Source organism: Coloeus monedula (genome assembly GCF_965178545.1).
Source record: "Coloeus monedula genome assembly, chromosome: 2".
NCBI classification, from domain to species: domain Eukaryota; kingdom Metazoa; phylum Chordata; class Aves; order Passeriformes; family Corvidae; genus Coloeus; species Coloeus monedula.
In genome coordinates, this window is record NC_138782.1 from 114,536,282 (window position 1) to 114,550,898 (window position 14,617).

General features: G+C 41.2%; 1 protein-coding gene across 1 annotated transcript in view; it reads left to right on the plus strand.

Moving 5' to 3' along the window:
- RCAN2 (regulator of calcineurin 2) overlaps positions 1-14,617 on the plus strand; it is a 78,714-nt gene continuing 64,097 nt past the window's right edge. Inside the window, exons 1-2 of the mRNA XM_082300242.1 lie at positions 1-110; positions 7,790-8,016. Of these exons, the coding sequence (XP_082156368.1) occupies positions 7,792-8,016 (225 nt within the window). The 5' untranslated portion in view covers positions 1-110; positions 7,790-7,791. The remainder of the gene's footprint in view (positions 111-7,789; positions 8,017-14,617) is intronic.

Below are 14,617 nucleotides of genomic sequence, written 5' to 3' on the forward strand. Positions count from 1 at the left end.
CCTCCACCTTGGCGGGCTCGGCGCGGGCGGGCGTGGGGCGCTCTGAGGGAGCGTTGGGCGCGGAGCGCGGCGGACTCCGGGCGGGTGAGGGAAAGGCGAGCGAGCCGCAGGTAAGGGCACGGCCGCCTCCCCAGGGGCTCCTTCCCCGTCGGGGCCGCAGCGCTGTCCCGCGGACCTGGGTTATGCAACCGCCCCGCGGTCCTGCCCCGGCGCCGCGCTGCCCTCGGGGCGCCTTCCACCCGCAGCTCTCGGGGCGCGGGGGATGCGCGGCGAGCTCGCGGCCGCCCGTCGGGAGGGGTCGGTGCCGGTGTCTCCCCCGATGGGATGCGGAGGAGCTCGTGAGGAGGGGATGGGGGCGTGGGAAGGAGGTTTGCGGCCGTGCCGGGAGTGCTGGGAGCAGGTCGGGGTCGCAGCGCTGCGGACCCGGACCGGGCGCTCGGGCAGCTCCGGGTTGGGCTGCGCCGGGAGCCCTGAGAGAGAGGCTTTTCTCGGGCTGCTTTAAACTTGGCTGCGGTATCCGAGGAGGAATGGCTTTAAAGTGAAGGAAGGTTTTGGTTTAAATGAAATATTATGAATAAGTTCTTTACTGTGAAGCTGGTGAGGCACTGGCACAGGTTGCCCAGAGAAGCTGTGGCTGCTCTATTCCTGGAAGTGTTCAAAGCCAGCTTGGATGGGACTTGCAGCAACCTGGGATAGTGGAAGGTGTCCCTGCCCATGGCAGGGGGTTGGAACGAGATGGTCTTTAATATCCCTTCCAACCCAAACCGTTCTGTGGTTCAGTGATCCCAAGCCAATATCATTTTATGCTTATATAAGAGGTAGCTCTCCAAACTTGCTGGTTTGGGTTCTTTTCCTCACCTCTCCTAGATTCTTTTGTACCTCCTTAAAATATTGTGGTCCTTTGCTTCTTGAATTTGGAGTTTAGTGAAGCTTCCTAAAATCAAATGTATGATAAGTTTATACAGCTGAAAGAAATCATATAAATGAGAATTGTAGTTTAATCAGGGGTTATACTTTACACCAGCTTCTGTCTTAGGCTTTCAAGTTTTGCCCTTGGAAATGGTTTGGTCTTTGTTTAGCTAGTTAGAATGACTGTTCTGTAGAAAAGGAAAACTCCTTCTCTATGAAAATACATGATTAGTGTAAAGAAACTGCTGCATTTATTCTTTCAGTGAAACTAAATTATATGGTTGCACATCATCCCTGAACAGATGGAAGTCTGAATGCTGTGAGAATATAAAACAACCCAGAAAACTGCAAAGACATCTCAGTAAACAAGGACAGAAGAAGATTTTCTGTAGATGGTCATCTCTGCTAACTAATCATTGGTACCTTTAACAGCAGGATATGTCCTATTCTCCTTAAACTCCCAAGAAGCTGTGTCAGCTGTGTGATCTAGTTTGTTTGTCCCTTTCCAAGTATTGTAGTTTGTGTTCAGATCCAGTAGCTTGGTTTGTCATTGTTTATGTTGAAAATGTTTGTCATTGCATCGGTGTCCTTAATTTTTTAAAAATTTATAAATTACTTGATTGTGCCAGCAGGAAATCCTTTTAGAGGAGGAAACTTTGAAATTTTGTTCCAAGTCATCATTGTGTCCCAAGTATCTTCTAGGAGTTAAGCTCTGTGAATGACTCCTATTGCAGGTAGTTCTGGGTAAGATTTGGGGCACAGTCCTGAATTTCAGTTTACATGCTGGAGGGCTGCTAAACGAATGTTCCACTGACCCCTGTGTGAGGTGACAGCTCTGGCTGAAGGCCAGTGATGCTCTAATGCTGTGTGCCCCTTATAAAACGGGTTTGCTTTAAATAGATTAGCATAGAGGCCAAGTGAAGGTAATCAGGAGGCTTGTTCTGGTTTCTTTGTGTTTGGGGAGGGGTTTTTTTTTTTTTTTGTTCTTTGAGTACCTTAATGTTGCCGTGGTAACTGTAGTACCCGATTGATCGAAGCTCAGCTTCTTGACCTTAAGAACAGCACAGGGAATCTTCATACCTGGCACTGGCTGCTCCAAAGTATGACCTTCCTATTGTGCAATGGGACTGGAATTTTGGCTTGGTTGGGTTCACCAGTGCCTCCCTGATTGTTTTCTCCAGGGCTGGAGATGCAGATACTCAGCAAGGTGATGCCAGATAAATCCCTTTGTGGCCTCGGGATACATCCCTGGCGTGGGAGGTACAGCTGAACCTTCAGTGTGATGTGCATGTCTTGGACTGCTTGAGCTGACCAGTCCTGCTTTAGAGGAATAAAACTGAATAGTCCCTTTGGATGTTAAAAGGTTCCAAAAATAGTTCCAAAGTCTCAGCTAAATTTAATGCGGCTAGAATGTCAATGGAAAGGATTAGAACATTTGGGATTTGTACCAGTTAGCATTTAGAAAAAAAAAAAATTAAAATCCTCTTCCTCACATTTGCTACTTTTTAAGACGAAAAGTGGAGATTGGCACTATTTTTGTGTGGTGCTAACCAAACTGGAGCTCAAAAGTGAGTGGACTTGCCTGTACTGGTAATTTTGATTCCTGTAAGGGGAATTTGCCCAGGTGGGAGATCAGGCTGTGGGAAGGGGTCTGTGGGAGGGGGTCACTATAGTCCATGTTGCTTTTGAGGCTGGAAAGGTTCATTAATCCTGTCAGGTGAGGTCCAGTTCTGCTCTTTCTAATTAAGCAAAAAGCCTCTATTTAAGTCCAAAGGAGCTTTCCACAGTGAAGAATTAGCACCTATTAAAAATAATGCTCATCTCCAGTGTTCACTGTGCAGAGTGGAACGAAATTCCAGTAAGTTACTCTGTGACCTTCCCTGTTACATTTGTGCCTTCTGACAGAGCCTTCGGTGTGGGGCCAGTTGGCTTCAGCAGGAGATGCAGCCCTAGGCTGACAGTGAAATTGGTGGCTCTGCTACTGTAAAGTCAGTGACTATTTTAAGTAAAAAATTATTCTTTCAGTAAAATCTTATTCACCGGGTTTAATTTCTCCCCTCCTGCCTCTCCCCTGTCTTTGAATTATGGTAAAAATTGCTTTTTTGGTGCTGTTTTTTTCAGTAGGAGCCAAAATGGAATCCCTACACTTTTCCTGGACCCTTCTAGAAAAGCAACTGCAACTTTTCTTTGTTTTTTTTCTTCAAATTTTCTTAATTCCTGCAGATTATGGTTTCCAGGTTTGCACTCAGGACTCAGTAATACTTCTAGTTTATAGTGATTGTATTTAAAGCTTCTATTTGTAACGTTTTGTTTGTTTTATTCTATTTTTAGTCATGTTGTTTGTCATGGCAAGCAGTGTTTAATAAAAAAAAGTAAAGTTTCCTAGTGATTTGAAGAGATATGTGCCTGTTTCTTGATGTCCCTCAGGGATTCTTTTTAAAAACTCTAAAGACAGGAAAATGTTCACCAAGGAAATGCCTTATAAGTTTCCATAAAAACAGTGGATAAATCTATAAATGCTCAGTGATATAGAAGGCATTGGTCTATTCAGACACTTCATTTACTCAAATTGTCTTCATTCAATAAAACTTTCTGCTGAAGGTTTTGGCTCTGCAGGCATCTGACTTCATGAGAAGATATACATCTTTGCTCTTTCAGTTTTACACTAAAGAAGAGTAATTTTTCAAAGAGAAACTTCAGTGAGCTACTGCTGTTTTCCAGTGAATATAATTTTCTGCTGGCCTCTGTTAATTTTAATTAGAGGTGTCCTGTGTCTAAAAATAGTGGGGTAACAGAATGAACACAGAGCTCCTATTTGGAATCTCTACAGAGCTTTTGGTCACAGCATCTCCAGAGCTGAACACTGACACGACCTGATCTGTTCCAGTGGGAGGAGTGTTTGCCTTGTGTTTGGAGCTATCCCAAATTAGAAACCTTTGCACACCTGGACCACGGGAGGAGAAATTTAAAGTAACTCATATCAGTGGGAAGTGATGTGCAGGGTCTGGGAGGGAAATGGCTGCTGTGGTTCTCCAAGGGTTAAAAGTGCAGCACTCTTGGGGTTCTTATTAAAGTTGAGGGTCCAAACCTTACATCAAATTCAGAAATAACACAGAAAGCTTTAAATAAAGGGAATAAATAGATGTGGCAACTGCTCAGCATTAGATGGAAGTTACATGAAGTTGTTGGGCTCAGATTTGAATCCACCTCAGTGTCTCAGACTTTTCAAGTGAGCAATCCTGACAGTTTGCTGTCATGATCCCAGTTAGGATTTTGGATAATTTAGTATCAATATTGGTGCTGGATGATGCCTGTATTACTGCATTATTTTTAGTTTTTTTAATGGCATTGCCACTTCTTTTGAAATTCTGTATGGCAACTTCTGGTGTCTCAAGTATCTGAAAAATTTCCTGATTTGGGAGGAGAGAAGCAAGTGCATAACTCAATTTGAACTCATTGCATTTTAAAAGGCAGATAAGTACAGTTTACTATTATGGGGGGTTTCTTTGTTTTGTTTGTTTGGGGGGTTTTTTGTAATATAAAAAGGACCCTAAAGGGATGAAGTTAATTTTGTCAGAAGCTGTGGAAAGGAGCTTTAACATAAATGGGAATGTGATCCAGTGATTGTATTATAGTTACAAAAAAGATTACTTTTAATTGAGATTATTTTATATGGAAATCCAGTTTATGGATGATACATAACTTAGAGTTAATTGTTTAAAGGGATTTGAAATGTAAATTCTTTTGGTCTAAATTAGTCGAATAATTGGAAAGAGAATATTTTTTTTGTCAGAGGACTCCCTAAAGTGGCTAAGTAATTTCAAAGAAGCCACAAACTGCTACCAACAACATGATACCTGAGCCTTAAGATTTGACAGACATAATAAAGGATATGTGTGATTTTTTACATATGTATGTACATTTTTGTATGTGTAAAATTATTCATAATATGGAAAAATGTAAGATTTCCATCTTATGCCTGAGGATAACTTTTGATTGAAGTCTGCTAACAAATGTTGATTGAAGTATGTTTGTCCCCTCTGATTATCATTGAGCTCAGGCTCATAGGCAGTTTATTTCTCTTGGGGAACATGTATGTATTTTATTTGCGAGGTTTCTGTTTTAACTGTGATGCTGTGCTTTGTCCATGTGCAAAGGAAAAATCTGTGAAACAACAGCTGTTCCATACAGGTGTTCTTAACTGTCCCATCATAAATTGGGCAGAGGATTTAAGAATCAAGGTGTTATAAGTTGACTTGCTAGTGGAGGGAACACTGATCACAAATCTGTATGTTAAGAGTAGAAGATGCCTGTGCAGGCACAGACACCTACCTGCAAGTCTGTAAAAAGAGCTGGTCAAAAGGCCTGTGAGACAATGACTTTCTTAAAAAGACTTGGCCAATACCCAAGTCCTGCTGGGCAAATGTGTCTCAATAATTGGCTGGGAAAAAAAGAAACAAGCTTTTCCTGTCCAAGAGCTCTAGCAGAGCAAAACTACTGCAACATGATGTAAATATTTATTAATTTCTCATCCTGGCTGCTGCAGAGTATGTTCATTTTGTTATTGGTTAAAAACCTGAGCTTTGTGGTTGTAACTTAAAATCCTGTTCTGTTTTGTTGTTAGTCATAATGGTTTTGTTGAATTCCTAACTTAGAAGCTTTCCTACGTAGTACTTTATTATAATATGGCTCTCCCAGGAGAGAAAAATAAACAACTGTTTAGTGAGGAAGCCTAAAGACTTCCCTGACTTCTGTCAACAGATTGAGATTCTTTGCTTCTCTGCACACACTAATAGCTTTGTTATGCCTTGGGAAAGGAGGTATGAAACTTCTTAGCTTTAACATTCATAATCCAAATTCCTACAACTTTAGTGTGTCAGTTTCTGTGGCTCTCAGATGGTCAGTCTTCCCTGGCTGCAAGTTGTTTGCCTGTTGTGAATGAAATTCTTCCCACAGACTGGCACAAGCCTGCTCTGTGATGTAAATTATGTTTTGTAACACACTGGACTTGAAGTTCATTTTCATAAAGCTAATGACACAGGCTAGACATGATGACAAACATGCTTAGAGATGATTATTTTTGGAGGAGATGATTTATTAACGCCTTTTGCTAGAGAAAATAATACATTCTGATGTGAAGTTTCTGGCTGGTGTGAGAAGTTCTTTGTAGTATTTCCCTGGATGTGTTTACCATGAAATGTACAGTAATACAAAGCTTAAGTGAGTAAGTTCAAATACCAGGGGTAATGTCACTGTGATGGTCAACTCCCTACACTAACGTGTACTACTGGACTTGTAGCCATCTCCTCTGCCATTTGTTCAGGCTTCTTCTTTCCAATTAGAATTTAATTTCTAAACTGAAATTAGTTGGAGGTAGTTGTGCTAATACTGGACTGAGCTGGTGAAAGGAAGGTGTGTATTTAATAGCCTGAAAACCCGTCCTCAGGTTAACACAGTACTTTTGAGACTTGCTTCAGCTTGTGTTCTTGAGAACTTCTGTCATTAGCCCTGAGACTCCAGCAGTAAGAGTTACTGATATTTCCATAACCTTATGTTATGGAATGATGTGCTCTGTCGTCAGCCAAATCTCATTTCAGAGCAGAGGTTATATGAAAGGCACAGCCATAGCAAATTAGCTCCATAATTTAGCTTTACTGCGATTAAGTGTAATAAGCCCATATGGTTTAATTTTGGACAGCAGTCCTATATAGTGTGTTTGAGCTAATATTTACAGCTATTTATAGAGAATAGCAAGTATGCAAGAGAGCAAGGACAGAGCAGAACAGATGAGCACGCTGAGTTTATGTAACTCTCTAACTGCTTGTGTCATGAGGAGGAAAAGCTGCTAATGATTGCATATTGTTATTGAAAGAAACAAGTAAAAGGGAATAGATTATTATCCAATAAACTTGTAGTTAACTTACTGGGGCTCTGTAGAAGCGATAGGTTGGTCTACTAAGGACTGCTAAATACCTGATTTTATACTAATTAACATACTGATCATTAATTGGACCTTGACTTACTTCCCTTGGCTGGCATGAAGCTTACTCTCATAACAACAATAGTGATATCATTTAATGTATGGGCTCATTATGTGTGCCCATCGTTCTGTGTGCCTTAAAATTACCTTTCTGTACTGATGCATTTGGGATGAAGGCTCCAAAATCAGCAGGACTTTCTTAAAATTGCTTAAAGTCATATTGAGTCCATTCTTCCCCTAATTTTATTTGCTTCCTAGTGTGATTAAGATGCAAAGAAATTGCTAATGGGCATGGAAACCGGTGTAAGTTCTGTACTTGAACTGTAGAAAAAATTGGCTGTTCTTTGTAGCAGAGATGTGTCTTGGCTGTACTGGTTTTTGATGATGCCATGTTCATGCTGCTCTCCAGAAGAGTCTTTTTTTTTTTTTTTTTTTTTTTTTTTTTTTTTCCCTTGATGCCTGATTTAAATTTCAAAGTTATTTTCAATGTTCTTCTTATCCAGTTCATTGTGCTTCCTGAGCTGGCTGCAGACTCAGAAGCACCAGTAGCCTTCCCAGCAACAAACAGGGTTCTCTTAAACCCAAATACAGCACAGTGTTTTCTCATAGGACAAGAGGCCCCTAAATAATGTCTCTTCTGCTTGTGTTCAGAAGGTTGTACTGGTAAGTTTAGGCCTTTCCTGTGCTAATAAATGAAGTTGAAGCCAAGTTCCTGTTTGAACCTTGGTGAGACTGGTCTTAGTGCCCAGTGTCAGAGGCCAGTTCTTGCCTTGAAATAGTGTGAAATTTACTTTCTGCAAACCAAGCCCCCAGACTGAAGAATCCCTGGGTTAACTTGTGGATGTGGAATGTTTAAATACATAGTGTAACTGTGTTATGTTATCTTCTCCATGCTGCCAGGGATGAGGGGAGATTCCTACTTCTTTGGAATGCGGGGCCTTGGCCACTATGGCTGCATCCCGGAGGATGGAGGGCGGTTCCTACTCTACTCTATCAATGGAGACAACGGCTTAAAGAGATGTTTTGCAGAGGAAGATTTTCATGAAATAATTGATTTCAATGATCTCCCAAATTCTCTCTTCGCCTGTAACGTTCACCAGTCTGTGTTTGAGGATGAGGACAGTAAGGTACAGTGTCTGTTTCCATGTTTTCCCTGTAAGAGAAACCTATGCTTTATATCTGTTTATTGCAGTCAGTGAAACAGTTTAATTTGTCTCATGCAAAGAAACTTGATCACAAATATGACTTCTTTCTAAGGTGATAACAACATTTTACTGTGACATTTATTTCAAGAGTTTAAAAGCTGAAGTCAACAAAAAAAGATTTTCTTTTGTTGAGATTTGCAGAATACTGAAATGCAGGTTTGTGTGTTCATGGCAACCTTGGCTGCAGGGATGGTGGGGATGGCAAAATCAAACGTGATGGCTGCTCCTGCTTGCTGATCACAGACCACTGGGATGGGAGGCTGCCTTTCTGTATTTTCTCTTAGAATTAGAGAATCCTTAGGTTGGCAAAGATCTTTGAGTCCAACCACTTACCCAGCACTGCCAAGCCCACCACCAGACTGTGTCCCCAAGTTCCACACGTACACATCTTTTAAACCCCTCCAGGGCTGGTGACTCAACCCTTTCCCTGGGCAGCCTGTTCCAATGATTGACAACCCTTTTGGTAGATAAATTTATCCTAATATCCGAGCTAAACTTCCCCTGGCATGCCTTGAGACCATTTCCTCATGTCTTATTGATTGCTAATTTGGAAAAGAGACCATCACCTGCCTCACTCCAACCTTCTTTCATGTACTTGTAGAGAGAGAGATAAGGTCTGAAGTGTTTGAAGTTACCTGTAATACTGTGTTCTCACTGTCATTCACTTTAGATTTTTCTAGATAAAAAAGACATGAGAAACTTAATGAAAATATTTTGAACTCTGCAATTAATCTAAAACAGAATGTTGAGAACAACATGGTCTTAAGATAATAATAATAACAATTTTTAAAAAACCAACTTTTGGAGGAAGCATTCAGTTCCTGTTTCTTAGTCTACTATTCTTTCTGACTGAGACTTCAGGAATATAAAACTGATTGCTTGGGGCATTATTGTCTGATGAAATGAGTCTGAGCTAATTGTTATAGGCACATCTGAAGCTACTTGAGTGTCCTTTTCAGGATTTTCAGTTCAGAAACAAGCTGGCAGTGGCACAGTGGATTTTGGCTGAAACTGTCTGAGGGATCCAGATAAAACTACAAAGTCACTGGGACCAGAGCTGGCCAGAATGGATAAAGGATTTTTAGAGGGGGAATTACCAGATGAAAGAGAAATAAAACAAGATTTCGAAGGATACAGGCTTCCTGTTAAAGGTACTGAAAGTGGTGTCTGTTAAGGCTGCACAAGTAGAATTGTTTGGGTTTAGTTTTTTAGGCGTCTTTGTCTTCTGTAATGATGTCTTATGAATGTTTGAATAATACAGATTAGTGCTGTGACATGAGCTTTAAAATGGGCATTTATATATTAAAAATCCTTCACTCTAAATTGCAATTTTGGAAAACAGTGCCCTATTTTATTGAATAGGCGTTTTGCTAATAAACATCTTGCATTTACATTCTGCCATTTTCCAGAATTTTCTCACCATCTGGTAGTGAACTTGACTAAAGTTGAAGGGGTCTGAAAGTCCAGTTTTAAAGGAAGAAAACAGAAGCCCACCTAGAAGTAGAGAATCTTTCTCTTCACCCTGCAGAGATTCTATCCCCACTTGCTCCTGAGCTTTCCCTTTTGAGAGCTGAATTCTGGTATTTAGCTGATGGCTTAGTTAGAAAATGCAATGGGTGATTATGTAAGTATGTGGGATAGCAATCCCCAAAGACTTGCAGGACTTAAGGATGTGTCTTAAGAATAGCAGCTGTGTTGTGGAGGTGGATATTCTGTGCCACGTGCAGGTCTGTAAATGCCCTGTCCATGCTGTGGGTTGAACAGCTCTGTTTGCAGGTAAGTGGTTACTCCTGTAAGTCTATATTTAACAAGATGGGATTACCTTCAGATTTCTCATTAAATCCAAGAACCTGGGGAGTTGATTATGGTTTTTATTATTCCTGTAGAACATGTACTTGTGTTCCCAGTTGATTAATATCCATAATCCTTTCTATTAATAACTGTTGCTGCAAGATAAGAGCACACATGAATTCAAAATAAAATATTGTCAAGTTGCTAAGCTAAATTTTAAAGTCTCACACGATCACTATTCGTAAATGCTGCTAACAGTCATATCTTCAATTATATTTTGATCCAAATAATCTTCTAAACAATAAACTTCTAAAAGGAATGTACTACAGTAATGGTTATATCTGCAATTGTTTAATTGTATTATTCATTCTACAGAAAATAAAGCTTTTTGTAATGTGTTTTTGACTTTTACTCCTGACCTGCACTTTTAGGAGGAAAGTGAAGGTATGACTGGAAGTTACAAGTTAGCTAGTAAGGGAAGCCAGAGAAGCCTATCATTGTAAATGTCTGGCTTGACTTGGTATGGAAAGTTCTGAGTAGCTTTAGCATGGAACAGCATTAATAAGGAATTTACACTATCAGTTTTAAAGTTACATTATCTGAAGTGTCTAAGGGGCTGAAATGTCCAGTTCAAACTTCTAACACACAGATATCTAAGCAATACACTCACTGAAGACAGGTTTTATTTTGAAGGCATTTAACTCCTTTGTATCAGATATGGGGTAAATTCCAGATTGTGCTTGAGTGTGGACTTGCAGCAGCTACTGGCAGCATGTACATCTGTACTGGGGATAAGCTGATTCGTTTTGTTCTGAGTCCTGAGTCAGAAATACCCTTTCACCAGTGTTGTTTGGCTACAATCCCTCTTAGAAGGGATTCTGTCTCCTGTCAAAAGCAATGATGGCACCTGCAGGGAGCCTAAGTTCAGACCTTCTTTTTATGAAGGTGAGGAATTCTGGCAGCTGAAGGCTGTGTCCTTTGCAGGGAAAGACACAGGCTTGGGTTTTCTCCTGACTGTCACCCTGAGGTCTCACCATCCTGAACCTGAAGAGTTGTGGACTCTGGAATCTGAAGATGAGTTTTCCATCAGGCTTCAAGGAAGGTGCTCAGGACTGACTGCCCTTAAACACTGAAGAAAATGGAATATAGGTTAATGATACCTGTAGCTGATGTTGCTTCAGTAACAGAGCATCTGGTAAAAAAATATTTCCCTACCTTCCAGGCTGTGTTCTTGGAAAGAAATGTGTGCTTGCATCAGGTGAATGCCCCAGATAACTGGGTTGATAATGTGGGCATTTAAGGATTTGTGCAGACTGGTTTAGCAGCTTGCTGCAGCTGAGGGGGGGTGGCTTTGCTTATCTCCACTCCCATCATGGACAGCCTGCACCTTCCTATGGAAAATGAAATTGTACCTTCTTTACAGTGTGCTAGAAAATACAGAGCTTTTCAGTTCCTAAAACCCAGCAAAGGTGTGGATAAGATTATGCAGCAGGATAACCTGTTACAAAGCTGGGATCACATTCGGTTGTGTCCCTGTCGCTGTCCTGTGCTCTGATCATTTTTTTTGGCATAAAGCTGTTAATGGTCGGGGCAGATTAATTTGGTGTTTTGGAATGTACAGCACTGACTTGGTTGGGTCATGGAAGTGTTATTGTAAAGAAGCTAAAAATAAAATTACTCCTTAACCCTGGGTTTTGTTGCATTCCTCTTGGAAAAACTGATGGGACTATTTATGTGTGAGCAAGATACGGCAAAATTGAGACTGATTTTTGGCTGGTAGTGTGACTGAATGGGAGGTGCTGCTCCTTTTAGCTTTCCTGATAAAGCAGCTGTGTTGGTGAGCCAAAGGGCATGACTCTGATAACTCCTGAGGGAGTGTTTCAGCAGTTAATTGCTACCCATAGCCCTTAAACTTCGGGTAGTAACCCTTTTGTTGTGCTTTTGTTGTGCTTTTGTTATGCATGTATCACTGTTTTGTAAAACCAACCTTTCTGTTCTGTGACTTGAACTTCCTTCGGGCTGGGACTAGTAAACACACTGTCAAAGTGAAGCATCTTTGTCTCTTAGGATGGTTTCTTCAGATGCTGTAGTGCCTCAGGAGATGCTTACACAAAGCTGTCATTATTAGAAAATGTTTTCATGGGGGAAGGATGTGTTTCCTCAAGCTTTTTAGAAGCTGCATGCTCCTTTTTTTCCCATTCTTTGGGCTCAAATTGGAAGGAGCACCGATTAAACTTGATGGTTTTATTTCAGATAAAGAATGATTCATCAGTTTCTGAGCGTTTTAGTTATGGTGAAGCTGCCTAGGCAGTGATAGCCAAAGTCCACCAAGTGCTTTTTCTTGCCAATGTAATTTAAACCAATAGGAGATACTGTTACTACTTCTGCATGAGAAAATACTGATCAAGTGTGTCCAGTTCTGGAATTTCCAGCGTGAGGAAGAAACAGACATACTGGAGGGTGGCCACAGAGATGAAGGAATGGGAGCCTGTCTGCTCTGAAGAAAGGCCAAGGGAGCTGTGCCTGTTGAGCTTGGAGAAGGCTCAGGTGGATCTGAGCAGTGTGTGTGGACACCTGAAGACAGGGTGCAAAGAAGGCTGATCCAGGCTCTTTTCAGTGGTCCAAGTGCCAGGAGCAGAGGCCATGGACATCAGCTGAAACACAGGAGGTTCCCTCTGAACATCAGGAAACACTTTTTTGCTGTGGCAGTGATACCACAAGATGCCCAGGGGGGTGGTGCAGTCTCTCTCTCTCTGTGGAGATATTCCAAAGCTCTCTGGATATGGTCCTGGATATCTAAGCTCAAGCTGGCCCTGCTTGAGCCAGGGGTGGATTGGAAAAAATGACCTCCAGAAGTCCTTTCCAACATCTTCCAATCTGTGATTCTGTGAACATCTGTTGAAGCGTATCCTAATTCTTCTGATGCAGAGGGCCAGTGTGGGAATGCAAGATTGGGGACTGAAGGTGATTAAAAATGCATTTTCTGAACCAGGAGCTTAATGGAGGTGGGGTGGGGCAGGAAGGAGAAAAGTCAAAGTAACAAGCCAATGGAAAAGATAATCCTATTTTAATAGAAGGACTTTACTATGAAAACAATTACTATTTTCATGAGGGATTCTTTCACGTTACAACTATTTACATATATTGGATGATTGCTTGCTCTTACGGCAGAAGCCTCTGTTAAGACTTCCTTTGACTTTCTTTTCTTAAGATGTATTATTGAACTTGGATCCTGAAAAATATTTAAGGCTCCCTCAGGTGGGGGTGGGTGCTGGAATATTTGTCCAAGGGTGATGCTTTAAGAGATCTTTGTAGCCTTACTTGTAAAGGCTTTTTTTCCTTTGTACTTGCATTCAGATTTCTCAACAAAGCACATTTTCGTGCTGCTATTTTTATTTTTAAGGTTCAGTGAAAAACACTGGACTGCTCACTGGTTTACTGTGTTGTCTTTAATTTTATATGTTAATTCTGGAACTGAAACTTTCTGCTGATGCTTTGACTGAAGCAGATAATTGAAATGTGTCTGTTCAGTGCTCCTTTTAAACAAAGTGGAGCCAGTGTGTCTGCTGCTATGTGTGAAATGTTTCTTCGGTTCCCTTTTCCTACAGGCTAATTCAAGATGATGCTCTGGGAGGCTCTAGGCAGGCTTTGTGTCTGCGGGGGAAGATCTGTTCCTTTTGACTTGAGTTTTAAGCATCTAGATTGTGAAGTCAGAATCTCTTTGTTCATATTGCATCACTGAAGCCTCTAGGTGTTGAGTCATCATTATATTTAGAGGGTGGCACACTTCTTTTTAGTCCAATATTAGTAGTCAATCCTGGACCTAGTGGAAGGTCACCCTAGCAAAGATGAAGTCAGGCTCCAAGGCTGGAAAGGAATGCAGACTTCTCTCTGTCTTCCTGGTACACTGGCTGTTCCTTTGTTTTACTTTCAGTTTTTCTACCTTTTAAGGTTGGTGGTGGTTGATATGATAACATTATCAGAAGCTGCCACTTGAAGCAAACTGTGCCTCGTGCTGTGGAATCTCTAACAACTTTGCTTTGTTCTGCTTTATAAATGGGATCAGTGTTACTCCCTGGCATTCTCTGAAAATGGAAGTGTTTCTTTCCTATACTCTGTCTATACATCTGATAAAATGAAAATACAGAGAGCTTGCAAACAGAGGCTGTAGGAACAGTGTCCTTCATGAATCAGAGCTGCCCTCTGGGAATCCTATTTTGCACTTTTCCCTGGGTGCTGGCTTGCAGACAGCCAGGCACTGCTTTTTTTGTATGATCATGGAAGCACTGAAATAAAGCTTTAGGAGGCTGTTCTTGCTCTGAGAAATATGCAGTCTAAAGTTCTTTTTCCATTGTATTGTTTCTTTTCTGTAACTAATTTCAAATACTTTTCCTATGAACCATCTCTGAGCAATCCAGTGTTTTGTCTGAAAACACCTGTGACCTTCCCTGCTCTGCATCTCATATTCCATCTGACTGCTGAAGTGGTAAGCCTGACTTTTTCAACCTCATTATACAAGTTCTCTCTACAACTGGAAAAAGCTGTTGATATTTGGCCTTAAAATGGCCTTAAACCAAAGGAGGGTAGGCTGACATTAGATACTAAGAAGAAATTCTTCATTGTGAGGGTGGTCAGGCCCTGGCACAGGTTGCCCAGAGAAGCTGTGGCTGCCCCATCCCTGGAAGTGTTCAAGGCCAGCTTGGATGGAGCTTGGAGCAACCAAGTGGTGTAG